This window comes from Aspergillus lucknowensis, assembly GCF_044049455.1.
Source record: "Aspergillus lucknowensis strain CBS 449.75 chromosome Unknown BJX67scaffold_63, whole genome shotgun sequence".
Classification (NCBI taxonomy): Eukaryota; Fungi; Ascomycota; class Eurotiomycetes; order Eurotiales; family Aspergillaceae; genus Aspergillus; species Aspergillus lucknowensis.
Genome location: NW_027263607.1, coordinates 43,614 through 65,159, shown reverse-complemented (window position 1 = coordinate 65,159; position 21,546 = coordinate 43,614). Strand labels below are relative to the sequence as shown.

Here is a 21,546-nt window from a genome sequence, read left to right as displayed (position 1 = left end):
AGTACTTACCAGAATACTGCTTGGTATCCATATCAACAATAATACTATAGATTCCAGACCCATGAATTAAATCAAAAAGAACTGGGTGTTAGGAGACTTCCTTAATAAGATTAAAAGCTTGCTTAAAAAGCAAGTAGTAACCTTCTAAAGAGTTAATACTAGTAAAGACTTGTAATAAAGTAATAACTATATATTAATAATTAGTAACCAGTTATATAGTACTTAATTAGTACTTACTTTTATACTAATCAGGCATAAATATTGCAAAAAGCACCTTATTTATATTTTTAGATTAAATCTGCTTGTAAGACATGTCTACCTTAAATAAAGAAAGGCGTGAGAGGAGATTAATCTATTCTTTATAGCCATAAATAATCATAGTACCATGTGAATTATAGTATATCTCCTGAATATAATCCTAAGTACTTGGTAAGCTCTTATAAACTGCTTGGTAAGTAACTAAAATATACTTACTTTAATATTCTTATTAGTATTCTGCAGAAAAATAAGGCCATTAATACCCTGTCTATTAGGATATGAAAAAAGGTGCTGTTTCTAAATAATAGCTATAATTCAGTCCTTATTATAGAGGCTAGCATGAATCTCTAATAAAGTTAAAGTATTAAATTGCTAATAAAATGCTTCAAGCTATAGGTTTTGAAGGAACTAGGCTAAATAATAAGTTAGAAACTGCTTCCTAAGCAGTTAGCAAGTACTTGCCTGTAGTTAAAGTTGGATCTTGGATTTGTATAATAATTTATTTTATTCCCTGTAGGATCCTTTCTAGTACTTTACTTGGTGGTGGTGGAGGATGCTTATGAACACCCTGAGAGGTAAATAAGATATATAGATATTATCTTATATCCACAGGAACTAAGGTAGTAAAAATAATATTACAAGAAGTATGCTTTAATTACCCAGATCCTTGAGGATAATCTTGATCTAATAATAGTAAGCTAGTAGTTACTAAGTGCTTGATAAGTACTTACCACAATATTTTCATCAAGATAATAGGGGTTTAAAAATACCACATTCCTCTATCACTAGCATGATATCTTTATTAAAAAGATCCTTAAGAAATTAGATATCAAGCACTGTATGGCCTTGGATACCTCCTCTATGGTATTGCATCAAAAAATCATAGGGTGATTTATTAATATATCCAATATATGGCTTGTACTCTTCATGAATATTCTAAAGTAGTTAGTTAGTGCTTGAAAAGTATTTAGTAATAGTTTTAAATAGACCACTTGTATTCTATGTTTAAAAACTAGCTTGCAAGTTGGAAGTTGGCCTACACAGGCATAACCTTTCTTAAAGAAAGTCTTTTTTAACTAATAGTAGCTATTAGTAGTTAGCAACTAGTTAAAAAGTGCTTAGAATATTATAGAGATACCTAAATGCATTATACTTGCCAAGATCAGACTCTAGAATCTTAACCTCTTTTTATGACTCTTGAATCTGCTACCATGTATCTTTATTAATAGTAGTATAGTAATATAACTAGAGATACTAATTCAAGAATTTGCATGCATAAATACTAGAGCATTTCCAAGTCTATTATTTTACTAAGTAGTTAAGAAAAAGGTATTAAACTGGTTTTTAAGGCCCATGCTATTGTTATCTTGTGTATTAGATCTTTAGTAATTAGCAAGTACTTGGGAATTAGTTATTAAGTAATAAGATTACCTCATATACAAGCTACTTTATTTTACTTTATAACCACCTATAGCATGTAATAATATATATATATTCATGTATATAGCTGGCTAGATACTCTAGTAAGTTATTAATATACTCAAGTTTCAAGATTTGAAGAGGATTGCTTTTTGACTTTGTTAATTATATAGGGCCATCCTATTTAGTAGTTAGTAAGTAGTTATTAAGTACTTGGAAGGAATAAATACTAGTAAATTAAAATCCTGCTATAGACTTGGTTTAACAAGTTTATTAAAATCAAACAAATTACCTTGAGTGCCCATGGTAAAATAATAATCAGTTAGAAACTAGTTGCAAAGCACTTGTTGTCTTAAAGACTTTCAAGAAGGTAAAGGGAAATTAGGTTTCCAAAATTTAGTTTTACAGAAAAGAAGTTTGCATGTCACATTATTGCTGATTAATGGCCTTGGCGGTCATGTGAAGGGGATGAGTGTCACGCGGCCACGTTTTCAAGGTGGCGTGACCTGTGTACACGCTTTTGAAGAAAGCTCCGGCCCGTGGAGGATGAGTAATTGACGCAAAAGAGGTGAGTTTCGGAGATTTAGAGCTCCACTGCATCATGCAGGATAAAGCAGCAAGCCACTGGGGGGACTCTTTTCAGTTCTAGCTGCATTCAATATGTGTGGCTTAAGTACGGCTAAGACGGGAAGCGCTGTTCTCCACTTCCAGTGGATGTACCTATTTAGCAAGCGGAGATCGTGTATATAGAGAAAGTTTTGGTCATATTCATATTCTAAAACATAACCCCTTGCTTGTCATCAAACCCAGGCTCAGTAAAGCTTAACCATGATCAAAAAGCAAATCCCCCACTCCAGCTATTCAAGAAACCTTACCCCTTTCACTCAGCTAGTCCTATTTCACCTCATTTCAGCTATAAGATCCTCGCTACAAGCTCAAAGCTTTCATATATATCAATTTAGTAAATAGAAATAAAAAATCAAATTGGATAGACAGCTCGTTAAATCCATGAGAAGTGAATGCTACAAGCAGTTTAACCAGCAACAACCAACGAATCACCCCCGTATAATCGGTACAGTTAGATGAGAATTATACTGCCCACCCGTATGTATCATATACTTCCCAAAATTATGATTAAGCTCAAGACTTGGTGGAGCCGGAATCAAAGGCACGTCCAAATCCCGCCCCGCAACCCGGAACATGATCCCCTCCCAGGAGCAAAAGCAATACCCGTAGGCCACAGCGCAATCTCCAGTGGAACCACGGTTCCTGGTGGTATCTTGGCTTCCGCATCGTGCTTCTAGAAAACCACTTGGCCGTCCGGACTGCCCCTCGAGTTGTCTCGGGTTTGCACTTGGGAGGCTCGCAAGAATCCTTGAGGGACGTAATGCTTCGTGGCGACTATAGAAAAGCTTTTGTCTTTGGTGATAGGGACGGGATAGTTAAGGGCTGTTATGGGTTTGCGAGTTCTTGTCCGTTTTGCGGATCTGTACTACGACGTCCATGTCGTTGTGGTCTTTGTAGGGCATATATAGGAAGACTTTACTGTAGCCGGCAAGCTCGGTGTATTTGGAAATTTTAAACATAAAGTCCTTATGGGACTGTTAGTTCTTCTGTGTATAGCGAAGAACAACGAAAAGAAATACATACCGATGTTGTAGTCAAACTAAGACCCTCATGCGAAACAGATGATTGCACCGCCAGTATTGCTGTAGAGGGTCTCACCTATGCCGCAGGAAACGATTACTTTGTCGCTGAAATGGGAGTTCTTTTCGTACCGGACACGCTTAAAGCTGCTCTTCGATGCTGTATCGTGTTCTTCTCTGCGACGGTTGCTGCCGTATCGGCGTCCATATATCCTACCAGACGAAGCAGATTCGAGAGCTCGTTGTCGTTGCATTTATATTATTGACTATACTCTCTGGTGTGTCACTCCTCTCGCTCATATATCCATCGCACCAAAAGGCTATCTATCACTAACAATATCTACACCTCCCGACAGTTTTAATGGCAACCCTAACTCTCTCCGATGTCAAAAACACCTGGGGCTACCCCATCTTCCTCGGCGTCGGCCTAGGAGCCTCGTTCACCTGCCTAGTTACCGCCGCGCATTACAGTACCCCAGCATCCCACATCACCCTCACCAGAGGCCTATCTATCAATGCGTACATTCGGTGGCTCAATCGCCCTCCCCATTTACAACGCCATTATCCACCCCCAGCTCGCCAAGTATCTTGTCCCCGAAGTCACTTCGCGAGTCCTCACCCTTGATTTTCCCCCGAAATATCTGCCAGAGCTTTGGGGGGCCCTGCAGGCTCAGAATCAGGGACTGTTGATGCAGATTCCGGGGGTTACGCCGCGGGTTATTGCTGCGGTGGGGGGAGGGAGGGGGGGGGTTAAGCATGCCTATCTTCCTGCATTTCGGTCTATTTGGGTGACGGCGGGACGTTTTGCGGTTATTGCGCTGATTCGTATGCTCTCTTTCCCTTCCATTTTCTCTCTCGGGGTATCTCAAACAAGCTGACATGGTTTTATTTTCTTTGCAGTTTTCTTGTTTTTGATTAACCCTACAGCGGACTTCAATATGCAAGTGGATGCACCTCTTAGGGAACAACCCGTCAGAGAAGGCAAGACAGCCTGAAGAAAGCGTGACATTAATACTCGCTATCTGTAGTCGAATGTATTTCATTCGTACTTTGGGTCATTTTTCATTCCTGCTGTATCATCATAATGATCAATGTTTGGCTTCTCAAGTGTTTCTGATACCACAGCAATAACAATATATATAAACTTAAAATCTTGCAAGTGCCTATCAATAACTACGATCCACTGTCTCACATCTCGTATTACGCCGCCCACGCGTCTCCGGGGATGAAAATGGCCACACAGAACCAATTAGGAGACGACGAGGATCAAAGCATGTCCATCCGGGCGGGGAACTTTACAGGAAAGAGCCCACTAGAGTCGAGCGTTGATAGCCGAGTCAATTGCCGCGGTGGTGGCAACCATCTTCTATCTACTCGGGGTGTATAGTCGTTCTCCAACAAGGGGGGAGCTGGGGAGTTGAGGAACTTCTCATGAGATTGGCCTGATGTTTTCCTAGGGGTGAGCATCGGCGTCACTACTATTATCCACAATGAACGCTGGTATACCCAAGGACCGGCATTTATCAAGACGGGCCGACATCTATCAGGACTCAGGAAGACCAGCGTAAAGAATCAAGCTTTATTAAGAATATCTCGCAGGCTTGGCTTCTGCAAAGAATAATATGGTAATTTGTTATAATGTCTAATATACTATTTTAACATTTTATCATCATTTTCTCGATATGTTTGCGTCCACGTTTGTGTCTACCAGGATATTTTCTACTTCATGCTGCTTTACAACGGTCTTCCCGCGCTTGCGGTGCAGATTCTTAAACTCGGTTATTATCTTACTTGCACACCCCAGTGCTAACTCCTCCCGTCCTTGTCAGCTTAAGCCATCGGGCAAGGCTATGAGGCGTTCTTTCTTCGTAGAGTACGCAACCCGTCCTAACCCACTAAGAAATGGGTTAGGTTGCTGATTTTAATAATCCAATAGGTTTTGCGTTACGCATGGGTAACCTATTGGATTATGGATAACCCAATAGGTTGCCAAGCCATGCCAAGAAATAAATTACTATACATATTAAATATAGTAATTTATTTTAACATGTAGATTACTACCCAATTAGGTAGTGAACTACATACATGGAATTTTTGGAATTTTTGGGTTGGGTTCTATTATTTTATTTTAACCTGTGGGCGGGTTTCCAGTTCCCATAACCCAACCCAAAACCCACCAGCTCATCTTCAAAGGCCATGGGTCAACCCAAAACCCGCGGGTTAACAAGTCTAGGCTTGGTAACCTATTCTAATAGGTTACCAATACCTAACCCAAAACCTATTAGATTATTAAAATCAGCAACCCAACCCATTTCTTGGCAGGTTGGGGTAGGTTGGGGCGGGTTTCACGGGTTGGGTTGAACAAGTCTAGGTCAAACCAGCATCTCGCAGCGTCAGAACCCGAATGCGATCATCAAGATTAAGGCGTGCAGAATTCTGCTTTAATATAGGCGCTTCGGAAGGCTCGGGGGTCGTAGGCATCATGGAGGCAGCTAGGCAGGTCAGTTGGTAAGCGGCTCACCACCAGAGGTCTTCGAAATCTGGCTATCTCGGAGGTTTCATTAGCTTCATTTTAAATTTTAATTTGGAAGGCGGTGCTTTGAGGACTTGACCGCTTCGATTTGGACCCACCGTACTAACAAAATCACCGGGGCCAACCACAGTATTGGGTCAAAGATAAATTACATAGTAAGAACGTCCAGATCAAGATCCAACGGCTACCTTCTTTTGCCCTCCGCTCTCGGACTTCGGGTTTCCATCCGGACTTTCGTGTCTCCGTTTCGGACTCCTTACTGCAACCAACAGGAATAATACTCTGTCTAATTGTTCTTCCATGCTTCTGGTTGTGGAAAACTCTAGAACTCTATCTAGCCTAGACGACGTGAGAATAATCGCTCTTCGATGCGGTATACAGCATCCACATGCCATCTAGCACCCCTCTGACAGCTATTGCTGGACCCTTGAACCTCTCTTCCCATCCTGCGTACACTCCGTTCAATGTTTAGCGGTCGATCACCAATGAGGGGTCCCTTTGTTTTTGTCTTGGCGTTGGGGGCCTGTGGCGCAGCGGGGGAGGCGCGGCTTTCCCCTCATCGCCACATTCAAAGCATGCTCATTCTGTTTTCGCTCAGCGACGTGATTCTTTCCCCTCCGCAGACTCAGGTACGCTTCGTCGCGTCCGGATGATCAAACTCAAGATGCGCGTCCCACAAGAGATCGTTTGCCAGATACTCCGGGAGATGGTGGAAATACTACCTTTCCAAGAACTCTTCCGAGCGAGGTTGGTAGCCCGTAAGTCGAGACGATTTTCTCCCGAAGAGGGAATGTAGAATCAGATTGACTCATGACATTGTTTAGGTATTTTCGCCGATGAAATAATGACCTACTTGCTACAATCTGCCCGACTCGAGAATGATGGCTTTGGGTTTCGAAACTGTCAAAAGGCAGTCGTCCCGGGATGGGGAGCCTTTCCCCATCATCTAAAACTTCGATACCTGCGTCACAAGCTCCAGCAGCATGCAACAGCACCGTGTATCTTTTCTAACTGGATACACGGGATGCTGGAACTCGACGAAGCGAAGGATGCAACTGGAACGGAACGACGGGATCTCTTGATCGAGAAACTTCTCTACGCTGTGGCAGGAGGAAGATATCATCCGGCAGAGCTGTTCTGTGCGGACCGGGTCGCTTTATTCATGGAGTGGTATTGGCGGCAGCGCGGGTATGAGTCCAGGATCGAGTGGGAGCCACTTAGTACAACGTTCCAGCTTCTACTGGCGTGTAGTGCTATTAAACGGGGAGACGCGGATGAATTGGACCGGTTACTGCGACAGGGTCTGGATTCTACACGCTACAGCTACCGGTTTGGATTGATGCCTTTGGACGTTGCGGCGAAGAGGGGGAACGGGGCTATTGTCAGAACTCTTATCAAACACGACTGCCCTCTATACTACAGGTTCCAGCACAACTGGACGAGTGTATTGTCCGTTGCCGCTCGAAGTGGGAATAAAGACGGTCTGGGGGGGTGGGTGGAAGACTTCAAATCTCGATCATGGAATGGTATGGGATATCGTTTGGACAGGGCGATCCAGAGTGTCGCCCGGATCGGAAATGTTGACATGCTGGAATTTCTGCTCAACCAATGCGACAGCCATCAGCAAGAACTGCGATATAAAGCCCTTATCGAGGCCGTAGAAAATGGCCAAGGGGTGGTGGTCGACCGGCTCTTGGATCACGGGGGATTTGATCCCGATTTCGCCGCGGGTCCCTGTCCAAAAGGCCCGTTACTCACGGCCCTCCAGTGCAAACAGGAGACGCAGAGGCTGGAAATGGTGAAAGTGCTGCTGGAGAGGGGGGCTGATCCGAACCGGGTCTACCCCGGTGCGAGTCTGACTCCACTCCAAAAGGCGCTGGAAATGAAGGATATCGCGACCGCAAGACTCCTCGTGGACTACGGCGCTAATGTGAACGCGAAATCGCTGCCTCCGAGCTGCAGATATAGGAGGAAGCGGGTCCCCCCGTTACTGCTCGTTGCGGCGAAGCTACAAAACGGTCCGTTGATCCGACTTCTACTGGACAGGGGGATCAATCCTATTTTTGCGTGGAGGGGGAAGAAGTACCACGTTCAGACCCAAGAGGAACCGATACGCCAGGTTGAAAGAGTATTGGTGGGACTCGGGCTGGATGAGACGGAGGTGCAGCGAAGCCGGATTGATTATTTACTGGTCCAGATCGCATAGCTGCGTTACCTCTCTGTTGTAATAATATGAAAACTTGGGATGATTGCTCAAGTCCCCTGGTTGAGCTGTTTCCCAAGTCTCGATGAACGGCGTGCAGTGGGATTGAAAAAAGGTCTTGCTCACAACAAAAAAATAAAAAATACCCCGGCACTCAGAACAACCACAATCGGAAAGGGGATGGAAATATAGCTACTGGGACACTCAACACGACGCGTTCGACACCGTCTTTGCGTGCTTCACCGCATTCTCCATGGCCAGGTGGTTGACATACTCCGTGTCCTTGCGCGCCTCGGTAATGATGGAATTGACCTTATTTCTGAGGGTCCACTCGGGGGTGTCGGGGAACAGGTTGTGCAAACCCTCGGCCGTTTTTTTGACATCAACTTCCCCGTTCGCGCCCTTGAAGACTTGGATGTTATCTTTTTTCGATTCGAATTCGTCCGTTTTCCTCAACTTGTCCAGGACGTAGTCATACTCCAGTTTGATCCTCTCATCTGACCGTAGCTTGATCACCGCGTCTAGCGCCCCCTGCGAATAACCGAACACTTTTTCGAATTTTGCTTTTAACTTTTTGTCCGTGATCCCCTCGGTGTCCTTTTTGAGTTGTTGGAGTATAGGACCAAATTCCCTTGTCGTGTCGTAGTAGTCAGTGGCGCCGTTGAGTAATTTCGACACGTCGACCCAGCCGTAATACCCCGGTTTGGGGAGAAGCTTATTATTCGCGCCTTTTACTGTCATGATAATGTTCGCCATGGAATCGGCCGTGAGGCCCTTCTTTCCTGGGTTTGATGGATCGCCGGTGCCGGACCACTTGGTCGTATCTTTGTTGGGCCGCTCGTCATTCATGGTATCGGTTTTGATCCAGAGACATTCACAGAATTCTTTGAGGTTCATGCGACCCTCTTTGCCATCGAGTCCTTTCCGGGAACCGGTGGGACAGTCCAGACCGATCTGGCGTTTTCCTTCGCTCTCATCATACATTTCTTCCATGATGTAGGCAGAGTAGAACATGACCCTAGACCGTCCATCGCGTTGTCAGCAATGCTTCCTTGTCGTCCTCTAATTGAGCCTTTTTTGCCATTGATGAGAGCACATACCTTTCCAGTGCGCCCTTGAATTTCATCGCGGAAACCTGGGTCACCAGGCCCACCAGAAGGGCTACCCAGAAGAGCTGCATCTTGTCGACAACTGTGGTTTTCTCGGCACAGAAAACAGCCAGAAGGAGACAGTAAAGAGAGGAGAATGGGAATCAAATTGAGAGAAGGGGTGGTAAATCGAGTCAGCTTCTCCCGACAGCGGTGGGATATACATAGGGTTATCAAGCGAAGGAATGGGCGACTGGCTCCTGTGGCGAAGCTGGGGGACTGGCTTTGATTGCGATCCTCGATCGTTACATTGCTTCATCGCATCGCTTCCTTTTACTTCGCCTTCGAGAGCTGGGTTTCCGCCCAGGTTATTTCTCCGGGGGCGGGTGGCTGTATGGGTGGCCTAAAGTTCACACAACTCCAAACGGCCCCGACGCCAAGATATCACAAATTTTCCGCTCTGCCACTGCGCCACTCGTCGACCGTCGTATTCAGTCTTGGCAACATCCGCATCGAGTTGCACGGTGCGCTCTCTGCGCCGAATGGTCAGCTACCAGGGCTCTCAGATCCGACAGGGGCGAAGCATTTTGCGCAGTTCAGGGACTGCAATCCTCTAACCCGAGACAGACAGCGAAGCGTCGGTACTAATCAAGACATAAAGCCGCCCGCTGCTCACATCCAAGATTGCCAGGGGGAGCTGCAGCGATAATCTCCGGCTCACCCATTCAGCAGTCTGATTCGAGAAACCATTCGGGTAGCGCTTCCGGCAGGTACCACCCTGGGCCATCCTCTGCGAAGAGATACCGAGAAGGTACGTATATATAGGTAGGGGCTAAACCAGGCCCTCTGTGCTGATTTTGATCGTGCGTGGTAACAGTGGATGTAAATTTTCATTTATTTTTTTCGTGTCTTCGACGGCCTTCCTCTTTCTTTGGGCCAATTGGTGCCTCCTCATTCATACCTCCCTGTTCGCCATGCGGCGGACTTCCTTTCTTCCCCAAGCTTTGCTTGCCATTGCCTTGAGCTTTGGACTCGCGCAAGCCGCTTACGATGTCGATGGATCACCCGTGCTTAAGATGGGATCAGTCGTCCCAATTGACAGACCTGACACGTGGTATTCAACCATCGACGCCTGTCCTGCCCCGTGCATGGACCAGGAACCCCAACAATGGACGGTGTATTCCTCCGCCAGCCGTCTCTCCCAGTGTAAACAGCCAATGCTGTTTGACCTGGCCATTCATAGCTCGATGAACCCCATGGTTTCTGGTGCCAAGGTGCGAGCCTGTACTGCATCAACCCATCAAACCCTCTCGAGTCGGCCGCATAATGAAAACCATACCCCATGCCTTGCCACGGCGGAAGGGCCAAAGAACATCCCCGTCCGTTTTGGCCGGAACGCGGGGTCGGGATCATCCACGAGCAGCCATGCCAGCGATGTGGTCGCCGTACTAGACCAGATCCAAGGGTACATGACGACAGCCCCCGGCTGCGATGATCCGATCATGTTTGCGTACTCCAATAATACAATTGCGGGAGTCTATGTCGGCGCCTCGTTTGGTAGGGAGACCGTCGCCTCCCTGACTGCACGCCTCCGGGAGGAAGCCGTTGAAGCCGGATCGATCACGGCTCAACTCTGCGGTCGTGGGCGGAATGCGCGACACGTTTTGGGCATTGCCGTTGATACCACCGGAAACGTTGCCGCGGTAAGGGCTGCCGTACGGTCCTGGTCCCGAGCGGAGTGTCTCAGGGATTCCGATAGCCAAGCGTGGAGAGAGGAGGAGGTCAAGGTGTGGGAGTCCATACCGCATCCCAGCAACCGGACCAGGACCCTGCGTCGGCGCGATGACGATGACAAAGAGTGTGAGACTACGCGCGTGGAAGCCGGGGATGATTGCGGCGTGCTGGCAGAACGCTGTGGGATCTCCGCCTCTGACTTCGATAAATACAACCCGGACGACGACCTCTGCTCGAGTCTCAAGCCTGGCCAACCCGTCTGCTGCTCATCTGGTGAACTCCCGGATATCAGGCCCAAACCCGAGGAGGATGGTACTTGCGCCACCCATCTCGTGAAGAAGGACGAAGACTGCAGCGTGCTGGGGCCCGCGAATGGACTTACCAACAAGGAAATCGAAGAGTTCAATAACGGAACCACCTGGGGCTGGAACGGGTGCGGGGATCTCAACTACGGGATCAACATTTGCCTGAGCAAAGGGGATCCTCCCATGCCCGCACCCGTCTCGAACGCGCAATGCGGACCCACGAAACCAGGCACGAAGAAGCCAGACGACGATACCAAGCTGGAAGACCTGAATCCTTGTCCACTGAATGTGTGCTGTAATATCTGGGGTCAATGCGGGATCAGTGAAGACTACTGTCTCGAAGAGCGAGGCCCCGCTGATAACCCAGGTACATCGCCCGAAGGGAAAAACGGATGCGTCGCCAGCTGCGGATTGAATATCACGAACAACGACGACAAACCAGCCAGCCAGAAGCGGATTGGGTATTATGAGTCGTGGAACTTTGATCGTCCGTGCCTGAATCAGCGTGTTCGTAGCGTGGATAGCAACACCTATACACATCTGCACTGGGCGTTTGCGAGTATCAACACGGACGACTGGACGGTCAAAATCAATGACACGTATAAGCAATGGGATGACTTTAAGAGTCTGGGGCTCGAGCGGATTATCTCCTTTGGCGGATGGGGCTTTTCCACCGAACCGGAGACGTACGATGTCTTGCGGCAGGCCATGAGCAAGGAAAACCGAGAAACGTTTGCCGAGAATGTGGCCTCATTCTTGGACGATGAGTGGCTGGACGGAGTCGACTTTGACTGGGAGTATCCCGGAGTACGTTCTCTCTCCTCTCTTATGTTTATTCTTCTTCACTTGGGATGGGAGTTACCGAGTACTGACTTGAGTCTAGGCTATGGACATCCCCGGTACACCCCCCGGTAACGAGGATGACGGTGCCAACTATCTTGAATTTCTCAAGGTGATGAGGGAGAAGCTACCCGAGGGCAAGACTCTTTCGATCGCAGCCCCGGCATCGTATTGGTATCTGAAAGCCTTCCCTATCAAGAAGATGGCGGAGGAGCTGGACTATATTGTCTATATGACTTATGATTTACATGGTATTCTGCCTCCTTTCCTCCCACCAGCTCTCTAAAAAAAAAAAAAAAAAAAAAAAAACCTCAAAAGCTAACAAATCAGGCCAATGGGACGCCGAAAATGAATATGCGAATCCCGGGTGTCCGGAAGGTGGAAGATGCCTTCGCAGTCATGGTAGCTTTCACCCCCTTCCTCCCATTTAGGACGTAAAGCGGCTGACCCTACCCATAGTCAATGTTACGGAAACAAGATACGCTCTCTCAATGAGTAAGTGCTTCCTTCCCCCCCCCCCGTCGATATGGCGAGTCTAATGGCTAATAATATGAACAACAGTCACCAAGGCCGGAGTCGAAGGGGGGAAAATAGTCGTCGGCGAGTCCAGCTACGGCCGATCCTTCAAAATGAGCAAAGAGGGCTGCACTGGACCCGAATGCCTCTTCGAAGGAGGCTGGCTGGACTCCAAAGCCAAGAAGGGCCTGTGCACCGACACCGCAGGGTACATTTCCAACGCGGAGATCGACGATATCATTCAGAACAATGCGGACGTGGAGCAGTGGTACGACAGCGATTCCGGCTCGGATATTCTGGTCTATGACGGCACAGAATGGGTGGCGTATCTGGGTGAAGGCCTGAAGCAGACGCGACGGTGGCACTGGGAATCGTACAACATGGCAGGCACGGTGGATTGGGCCGTTGATCTGCAAAACTACACGAATGACGACTACATGGGGCCGAGTGGCGACGACGACTTGATCGGAGAGCAGGGAGACGCGCCGAAGCCACCGGATTGTCAAGATAGCTATGATAACCTGGATGATCTGGACAAGGACAAGGACAAGATCGACTCGGAATGTGCGCCGCAGTATATGCTGGAGGTGCTCAAGGCAATTCTGGACGATGCCCTGGACCGCTACGACAAGATGATCGAGGACGATTACGATGACAACTTCAATAAATATGCCGAGGCCGTCGCAAAGAGCGGTGATAGCCAAGTGGAGAAATTCATGTACGAGCATGGCGACGACTATTTCTCCTGCACCGTCACCGAGACGATCGAGTGTTGCGAGTCATGCCACGCTACCTGGGACGATGACTCGGCCAATTGCCGGTACTGTGAAGACTACGACTGCAATTACGACCCGAGCTGCGACCAACCCGCCAACGAGGGACTGTGCGAGGGCATCGAGTTCCGGTACAAGAACATGAGTCAGCCCTGTCCGCCCGATTACTCCGAGCGAGGCCAGGAGGAGCCGCAGCCGCCCTACCGCTGGTCGCAGTCCGTGTACTGGGAGATGGACGATGACAAGGAAGACAAGTTCTACGTGGACCTGTACGAGAACACCGGGATCGACGAGGAATTCATCGTGTGGGACGACGTTCACCACTGGGAGTGTGCGCCCACCGACGACCACTGCGCCGATCGCGACTGGGACTACAACTTCCCCGTGACGGAGGGATACTCGAAGGAGGACGTCCTCAACCCCAAGGATCTGGTCTCGGAAGCGCGCAAGAACCTGACCACCCTCGCTCCAGATATCGGCGACGTCCTCGACCAAATGAAGGACCGCAAATACTACGGCGACGCCGACGAGCTGGTCGACGCGGTGAGCATCCCCATCCTCATGGTCCAGCAGGCCGTCGACAACATGGAAGAGGTGGTCGATGCGGCCGAGGAAATCGAAGAACAGGAACGCAAGGCCATCATCCTTGCATTCCTGAGCGCAATCCTGTTAGTGGTCCCGTTTGTTGGCGAGGTGGTGGGCGCTGTCGCCTCCATGGCGACCATTGGACGGATTATCGCCCTGGCTGGAGCCGCCGGGAATGCGGCCATGGATATTTATACCATCGTGGATGACCCGGAGAATGCACCCTTGGCGATCTTTAGTCTGGTGTTGGGGGGCATTGGTGATCTCGCGTCAATCGCGCAGGCGGCGAAGATCCGCCGGGGGATGAGCAGCGAGGATCTGGGCAAGCTGGGACTGACTGGGAAGGGGTCGAGCAGAGGGCCATTGAATAAGATCGATGATATTCGCCAGACGAACATCTGCAAGATAAAGTGATCGACATTATATGGTAGGGAGGGAAGCCTTTGTCTGCTTCTTTGGCCGGCGAGGCAGGATACATGATAATACGGCCAAAACATTGAGATTTATAGAAAGAGATTCGATTCGATTCTAGGTAGAGCGAATACTTAATAACCATTTTTTTTTTTTAAGTTGACAAAAATATGATTGCCTATGTTATAAGAACGGTTAAATTAGGCGACGTCTGACGTGCTCATGTCTGCTGGGAAGGCCACAATATGAACGAAAGGTGGACTCGCACGCGTCAAAGAAATCCAAAGCATATCTATCATTACTCGTTGCTTCGTGATTATAGCATAGCACTGTAGCCCTACGGCCTGATCAAATCCTCCCTCCCAGCCTGCCAACTCGAACAGTTGACACACCGTTGTGCCTGGTACAATTAGCTAGCCACCAAATACAACAGTCTGCTCCCAAGGAAGAAAGGAAAGGATACCTGATCACTGATAAACTTCTTGCAGTATTTACACCGTTACCGTCGGCTTGATGATCTTATTATGCGAGATGAACATATACAGCTGCGCCACCGCATAGAATACGACTGGGACGCAGTACGTATTGAGTTCACTGTGGGTTATCCGAACGGCGGTTGACACCATCAAGGTTGCTACGCAGCTTAGTATCTGGGATTCGGAGAATGTTGAGGAGTATAAGCGCTTGTATATCCATCCTGAGTGGGAGAACCGCCGCGCCTTCGATCCTAATTTCCGATGGACGTGGCGTGAGGAGAGGGCCGTGCGCCGTAAAGTCGACCTCAAAATCATGGTGAGCTCATCAAATGCAGGGAAATAGGCTGTGGTTAACTGTTTAGCTCTGGGTTTGTATCATGTTTACAGCCCTCAACATCGACCGAGGCAACATCTCCAACGCCATGTCAGACAACATGCTCGATGATCTCGGTCTTAGACCCGCTGACTACGTGCGTTGCGCGAGAGGCCTGGCATTCATGCACTGACAGATAGTAGAACACCGGACAGACCATCGCCCGAGTTGTTTTCCTTGTGGCCGAACTTCCGTCCCAGATTATCTCCAAACGGTCAGTCGTCCCAGGAGAAGCACCGACTAGTGTGACTGATTCCTCTAGAATTGGTCCCGATATGTGGATTCCTATTCAGATTTGCATCTTCAGTCTCATCTCTGCCCTCCAGTTCTTTCTAAAGCGACGAGCGTCCTTCTTGGCCACTCGCTACCTGATGTACGTCTTTTCGCCCACAACATGACGTACGCTGCTGACCTATCAGTGCCACATTTCAGGGTGGCTTTATTCCGTAAGTATATGTCGCCCAATATGGCTCATGGCGACTGCTAATCAGACACAGTGACACTATCCTGTACCTTAGCTACTTCTACACCGGGCCAGCAGTAAGCTACTTTACGGTAAGAGCCAGCAAATCCAGATACTGACCATCCCAGCTCCCGATCCGACTGGCTTGGTACTGGATGTCCTCACAAGTGGGTAGGGTACATGATCTCAGCTCTTGGAGTGATTTCCGCTGACTGTTTTAGCTGATATTGGTGTGGGCTTCGCTGCTGTCGGGCTTCTGTCGATGCGTGGCGTCGGCGGCTACGCTGGATGGCGATGGTTGTTCCTCATTGAGTACGTTATCGCTGTTCCTGAATGACGTTAACTTGGCTAATGAACTTCCCAGGGGTCTGTTTACTTGTAAGCCGCATCCTGGCTGTCGATAGCGCGCGCACTCGCCTCAAAGTAGTCCTGATTGGCGTTGCCTCGTTCTTCCTCGTGCCCCAGTCACCGGCGAAGACCGAGACACGATGGAATCCAAAGGGGTACTTCACAGAGAAAGAAGAAAAGATCATAGTAAACTCAGGTAAGCTACTCGGGGTTGTAATCATCTGTGGCTAACGCGCCTTCAGTGATCTGCGACGACCCCCAAAAGGGAGGCATGCACAATCGCCAAGGTCTTTCTGTCCGCCAGATCTGGAAGGGGATAAAGGACTATAATATGTTGCCACTCTATGCCCTGGGTCTGCTCTTCGGCCTTGCCAAGTACCCCGTGGACCAATACCGGACAAATACCTCACTCTGTCCTTCCGCGGTCTCGGCTTCAACGTCATCGGGACCAACCTGCTCTCAATTCCGTCGATTGTCGGCTTGGCTATTACTATGCTGCTCATCACTGCCTTCAGTGAGCTGGTGAACAATCGAAGCTTCGTGTCGATGGCGCTTCTCGTGATTTGCATCTGGATGTGTGTAAGTGGATTATAGATGCGCTTTTTTCTCGTCGCTGAAGGCTCACCCTCCGCAGGTGATCCAGTACCCGGCAACATATTTCTATTACCGATGGCGCAACAACTCAAAGGCGCAGAAGTGGGATGCCATGAGCCCTGAGGAGCAGCACCACTACAGACAGACTACGACGGACAAGGGAAACAAACGGTAAATTGCGTGCACGATTGGGATTCATGTTGGACTAATGACTGGGCAGCCTCGATTTCCGCTTTGCTACTTGACAAGGATACCTGATGACCTGCTTTTGATTTCTTTGTTAAAAACTTTCTGGTTACTCTCTCGAGCAATGCCAATAGTGAACCTAGAGCTCTAGAAGTTAGTAACCTGTTGGAGCCAGTCATAAATATATGTAATATATCTCCCTGCACTCCGATCGAGAGATCGCGAGTATCTGTTGTCGAGATGGCAATGGAAATATATTTATCTTACCGGTCCTCTTATAACGCTGTACACCGTCGCGTGTCTCCTCAATGACCGCCAGGTGAGACAGAGTGACGTTCAGAGTAGCTCCCGGAAGCGAGGGGTTGAAGTCAATGCGCCTGAAGTCCCAATCGTTGTTGCCTCGCAAGCCTGCGACATGCACGGGAGGCAGATGTCATTGCCGTGACAGGCGACTCTTGCATGTGGGAGCCGCTACTCCGCGGCCGCAACCAGCGAAGACAGTCTTCTTCGCATGGGCCAAGGGGATCTCCAGCTCTCGAACCTGTTTCCTCCGTCCGAATGTCTACACCTCCGAGACTCCGCTAACAATTCCGAAACCAATCATCGCTGCTTGTGCGAAGCCTGTGGCCCTATCACCCATCAAATGGCCCCGGCGTTCCAGCCCCGGTTCTTGCTCCGTTATTCCGCGAAGCTTTCCAAAGCGCGGCCCTAAGGAAATTCCGAAGCATTAGAGCCAGTGTTGGGTTGCATTTCGGGCATGGTCCGGGGAAAGATCTTCACCCCGCGTTTCAAGTGTATTGCAGAAGATGGGATGTCCTCCGCGGATTCGAGGAGGCTGTCGTGGGATTCTGCGGAGCATTCAGGAACCGGTCAAGCGCTACAGGGATGAAAGTAATGGCGATCTTCATACGCAGGGGGGAGCCTTCTCATCCAAGCCGCGAAGATGGCTGATCTGCGCTGCATTTTCACTCCGATGGACAAGTTGGCTGGTTGAGATGCGAACCCTTGAGCAGTCCGGTGCGAATCAGGGAGCCTCGATCCACTGCTCTGCAGGCGCAAGTCACTCTCAGATCGGATATAAATATGACCTCGCTTCGCTGATTCTAGTCCAGCCAGAGAAGACAATCTCAAACGCACAGCAATGCCTACAATGATCTCGATGGCTGCACGCGCAATTCTCCTTTGCGCACTAACAGGAATAAGCAATGCCGCCTATGTCCTAGAAGAAGACTTTGAAAACACGGCAGCGTTCTTCGACCACTTTGAATTTTTTACCGTGAGTGTCCAAACAAGTCCCCTTTCCACAATATTAAGTAGACTGTCCAGGAACCCGATCCAACTCATGGCTTCGTGGAGTATATTGACCAAGCCGCTGCCGAAGCTGCGGGGTTGGTGAAGGTCAACGACAACTCCATCTACATGGGCGTGGATTCTACGACCGTTGTCACCGAAGGCGGCCGCCAAAGTGTCAGGCTGACGAGCAAGAATATATACAACCACGGCCTCGTCATTATTGACCTCACGCACATGCCGGGGAATGTGTGTGGTCTTTGGCCAGCTTTGTGAGACTACCCGTTTCCGTGGTGTGAATAAATCTGACGTTGGATGATAGTTGGATGGTTGGACCGGACTGGGCGGCAGGAGGTGAAGTTGATATCATCGAAGGCGTCAGCCTGTTGGACTACAATGCCGTGGCATTGCATACAACCACGGGCTGTACGATCAACGACGAAGGCTTTACGGGTGAAGTTCAGACAACAGACTGCTATATCAGTGCACCCGGGCAGGACAACAACGTCGGCTGCGGTATCAAGATACCCAACCCGCAGTCGTACGGCGACGGGTTCAACGACGCCGGCGGTGGTGTCTATGCCACCGAGTGGACCGCGACTGGATTCAAGACTTGGTTCTTTGGACACGACGTCGTGCCAGCAGATATCGCCGCCGGAAACCCGGATCCGTCCAGCTGGCCAACCCCCGACGCTGCCTTCGCCGGTGATTGCAACTTCGAGAGACACTTCTGGGACATGCAGATTGTGTTCGACACTACGTTTTGCGGAGACTGGGCTGGTAACGAGGATGTCTGGGCTGATTCTGGCAACTGTGCAACTCTGGCTCCTACCTGCCAGGAGTATGTCGGGAATAATCCGGCTGAATTTGAGAAGGCGTACTGGGAGATTGTTTCACTCAAGGTGTACCAGGACAGTAACACCACTCACCCAGCGATGAAAGGGAGCTATCCGTTTTCTTCAAGGAGTCGGGTGATCCGGCACGCGTTGCCTTGAGGAGAAGCCAAATAGGATCGCGAGCCTTGAAGAACGGTGATTGCGCTGGCGGTTCCTTCATATGATTTCGGAGGATTTGAAGTTTACAGTGCAGATATAGTGTTTGGCCCCTTGAATAGCGCCAACAGACAGAAGGATAGCAAGTGGCTGCAGTACCCTTTGATTTGTTTGGCAGATAATCACATATCTGTATCCTATGTACACTGCCCGAGTCTCTCGAATCCCTCAGCTAGACTCACTCGCAAAACTGAGGACATCCACAGAACCACCCAGAGCCTTCGTTGCGTAGTTGAAGATGCCATAACGGTATCCCATGAAGAACAGGTAGTCGGTGGTAAGAGTATAAGGGTCTCCCAGCTCGGTGAATGTGCTCCCATCCAAGCTGTAGGAGAATTGCGCCTCGTGAGAACCCACTGCAGCAGCTCCCATGCTTACCTGCAGCCACACCTTTGTTTGAGTGATCGGAGCCGTTGCTACAATCTCCCCCGTGCTTGTAGTTCCTCCGTAGCTTCCCATAGCCAGACCGTGGGTAACAACCACACGATCCTCAGTGCCGTTGCGGACGATTCCGATCCAAGCGCTCGCGTCCTTTAGCGCCGCAAGACCGGCGTGGTCTCCATCCGCCAGGTTGCTGAAGTCAATTTCCACGACTCCGTATGGATTGGCGCCGTGAATGCGATGGGTGAGCGTGTTTCTTGCCAGATAGAGATCATCGGTGACTGTTACCGTTTCCAGAGTCAATCCCGGGCTGTTGAGGCTGAACTTTGTCGTGTCTGGATTGTGATTCCACTGCCAGGCTGGACTGAGTTCCTCGCCCTCGAACTCGTCCACTCCAGTCCACTCGGGCGTTGGCTGCTCCGGAAGGGGGTACGGATACGACTCTCCCCATGTGCCGTTGGCAGTCGTTATCACCGGGAATCCTTCATCATCCCACGTAATCGGGGCTAGAACTGGCATGCGTCCAAGCGGGTAGTTCCATGCAAATGACATGAAGTACCAATCTCCCGCTTCGGTCTCAACAAGACTCCCCTGAATCGGGGTGCCCGTTCCAGGGACGGGTGACGTGATGCCATCGTTGAGGATCTTCCGTGTATACGGGCCAAATGGGTCGGACGCCTTCCAGACCTCTGTGATTCCGTTACTCGGACAATCGTCCAAAATATAGTACGACCCGTTGATCTTGTACATGCGGTTTCCTTCAATGCCGTCGCACTCAGGTGGGAAAGTAAAGACTACCTCTGTCTTTTCCACGCTGAGACCGTCTGCAGAGAGCTGCGCCACGCTGACATTGTTGCTTCCGTATGCCACGTACATGGTATCGTCGTCATCAATCAGTAGCCCGCAGTCATAGAAGCACGGTTGGAAGCCAGCCGACTGCTCCCATGGCCCAGTGACGGAGGGGGCGGTATAGACATAGGTTGTCCAGAAGCCGGTACACCCAATCCAGTACCACTGATCGTTGCTTTCACGGTATCGTAGGGTCGACGCCCACGTCCCTAGGTTGTAAGCAGTCTGATTATAGTAGCCGTCACCGAAATCAAGTGTGGGGATGGAGTGTCCAATCAGTTCCCAATTAACCAGATCGCCCGACTGCAGGATCGGTGCGCCTGGAGAGTAATGGAAGCTGGATGCCGAGAAGTAAAACAATCCATCCGGGCCTCTGAAGATATCATTGTCGGGGAAGTCTTCGTAGATGACAGGGTTTGAGAAGGTCTGGCCGTGCACAACGGCAGCGCTCAGCGCTACGGATAACAAAACCGGCAGCATCATGAAGTCTGGGGTGAAGATGATGGAAAAGGGCTCGTTTCACAATCATCCCGCTCTCTTATATCCATGGCCTAGAATGCTCGAGCTCTGTTCATTTCGCGACATATCCACGGAACGGCTAAAAGGGGGGAATGCAGGTTTCATGGAGGGGTATCAACTACACTAGGACGTGAGAAACACGGGGAGCGGTTGACTGGTGCGGTAATCCGGCTATCTTATTAGTGGAAATCTGACGCCTCATAATCTGGTTGAAACTCGGGCCGAAAACCCCAGGATTCCCACCGGAGCCTTGACTTTCTGGGGAAGGCTCTTGCATGCGAACTGGGGATCTGCTCTTCGCGGCGAGCATGGTGTTCTCCAGGCCGTTCCGAGATTGGCCAATAACGGCCGATATCCAACGGACAGGCAGTGCTCATTTCAGAATATAACACTTGCCAAAGACTGTAGGATGGATTTTGTTCTCTTCTTTATTCAAGCTCCTTTCTTTGCTTGTACTACAGGTTGTCACAGCTTACAGTGGTTCCTCTCCATCGTTCCTGCTCCCTCCCCATGTCAACGAGGGGACCGGAAATCGTTTCCGTCCGCCTCCAATTGGGATCAGGCATGAGGTGGAGCTCCTTCAACCACTGGCAACCCATGCTCGGTTATTGATCGTGGGGTCGAGACAAACGGTCGGGGTTTGAGAATAACTCAAATCAGTTCGGTGCCTCCCGGGCCGTATGCCTTGATGGGAGCCGGACATG

General features: G+C 49.5%; 7 protein-coding genes across 7 annotated transcripts; 4 read left to right on the top strand and 3 right to left on the bottom strand.

The window, feature by feature from the left end:
- Positions 1-3,119: 3,119 nt before the first annotated feature.
- On the bottom strand, positions 3,120-3,531 carry BJX67DRAFT_385390 (uncharacterized protein; the record flags this gene model as incomplete). The annotated part of the gene is made up of 3 exons (XM_071033848.1): positions 3,120-3,269; positions 3,328-3,386; positions 3,456-3,531. 3 exons carry the CDS (start codon positions 3,529-3,531, stop codon positions 3,120-3,122), a joined length of 285 nt encoding a protein of 94 aa, XP_070881671.1.
- Positions 3,532-6,520: 2,989 nt separating this feature from the next.
- BJX67DRAFT_385389 (ankyrin repeat-containing domain protein) lies at positions 6,521-8,062 on the top strand (the record flags this gene model as incomplete). Its single annotated transcript, XM_071033847.1, has 2 exons — positions 6,521-6,614; positions 6,681-8,062. 2 exons carry the CDS (start codon positions 6,521-6,523, stop codon positions 8,060-8,062), a joined length of 1,476 nt encoding a protein of 491 aa, XP_070881670.1.
- Positions 8,063-8,162: 100 nt separating this feature from the next.
- On the bottom strand, positions 8,163-9,390 carry BJX67DRAFT_292240 (uncharacterized protein). The gene is made up of 2 exons (XM_071026836.1): positions 9,160-9,390; positions 8,163-9,077 (listed from the first exon to the last, which is right to left on the bottom strand). The coding sequence occupies exons 1-2, from the start codon at positions 9,237-9,239 to the stop codon at positions 8,264-8,266; spliced, it is 894 nt and encodes a 297-aa protein (XP_070881669.1). The 5' UTR covers positions 9,240-9,390; the 3' UTR covers positions 8,163-8,263.
- Positions 9,391-9,845: 455 nt separating this feature from the next.
- Positions 9,846-14,450, top strand: BJX67DRAFT_292234 (uncharacterized protein). The gene is made up of 5 exons (XM_071026835.1): positions 9,846-11,993; positions 12,070-12,277; positions 12,357-12,428; positions 12,486-12,521; positions 12,588-14,450. Exons 1-5 carry the CDS (start codon positions 10,122-10,124, stop codon positions 14,312-14,314), a joined length of 3,915 nt encoding a protein of 1,304 aa, XP_070881668.1. The 5' UTR covers positions 9,846-10,121; the 3' UTR covers positions 14,315-14,450.
- Positions 14,451-14,835: 385 nt separating this feature from the next.
- On the top strand, positions 14,836-16,810 carry BJX67DRAFT_385386 (major facilitator superfamily domain-containing protein; the record flags this gene model as incomplete). The annotated part of the gene is made up of 15 exons (XM_071033846.1): positions 14,836-14,889; positions 14,942-15,103; positions 15,150-15,257; positions 15,304-15,374; positions 15,423-15,533; positions 15,580-15,606; positions 15,658-15,700; positions 15,752-15,794; positions 15,845-15,935; positions 15,988-16,001; positions 16,051-16,167; positions 16,214-16,346; positions 16,487-16,550; positions 16,606-16,736; positions 16,786-16,810. The coding sequence occupies 15 exons, from the start codon at positions 14,836-14,838 to the stop codon at positions 16,808-16,810; spliced, it is 1,194 nt and encodes a 397-aa protein (XP_070881667.1).
- Positions 16,811-17,892: 1,082 nt separating this feature from the next.
- On the top strand, positions 17,893-19,036 carry BJX67DRAFT_385385 (glycoside hydrolase family 16 protein; the record flags this gene model as incomplete). The annotated part of the gene is made up of 3 exons (XM_071033845.1): positions 17,893-18,027; positions 18,078-18,313; positions 18,364-19,036. The coding sequence occupies 3 exons, from the start codon at positions 17,893-17,895 to the stop codon at positions 19,034-19,036; spliced, it is 1,044 nt and encodes a 347-aa protein (XP_070881666.1).
- A 225-nt stretch (positions 19,037-19,261) lies between these two features.
- BJX67DRAFT_391120 (glycoside hydrolase family 43 protein) lies at positions 19,262-20,803 on the bottom strand (the record flags this gene model as incomplete). The annotated part of the gene is made up of 1 exon (XM_071034725.1): positions 19,262-20,803. The coding sequence occupies one exon, from the start codon at positions 20,801-20,803 to the stop codon at positions 19,262-19,264; it is 1,542 nt and encodes a 513-aa protein (XP_070881665.1).
- Positions 20,804-21,546: the final 743 nt, after the last annotated feature.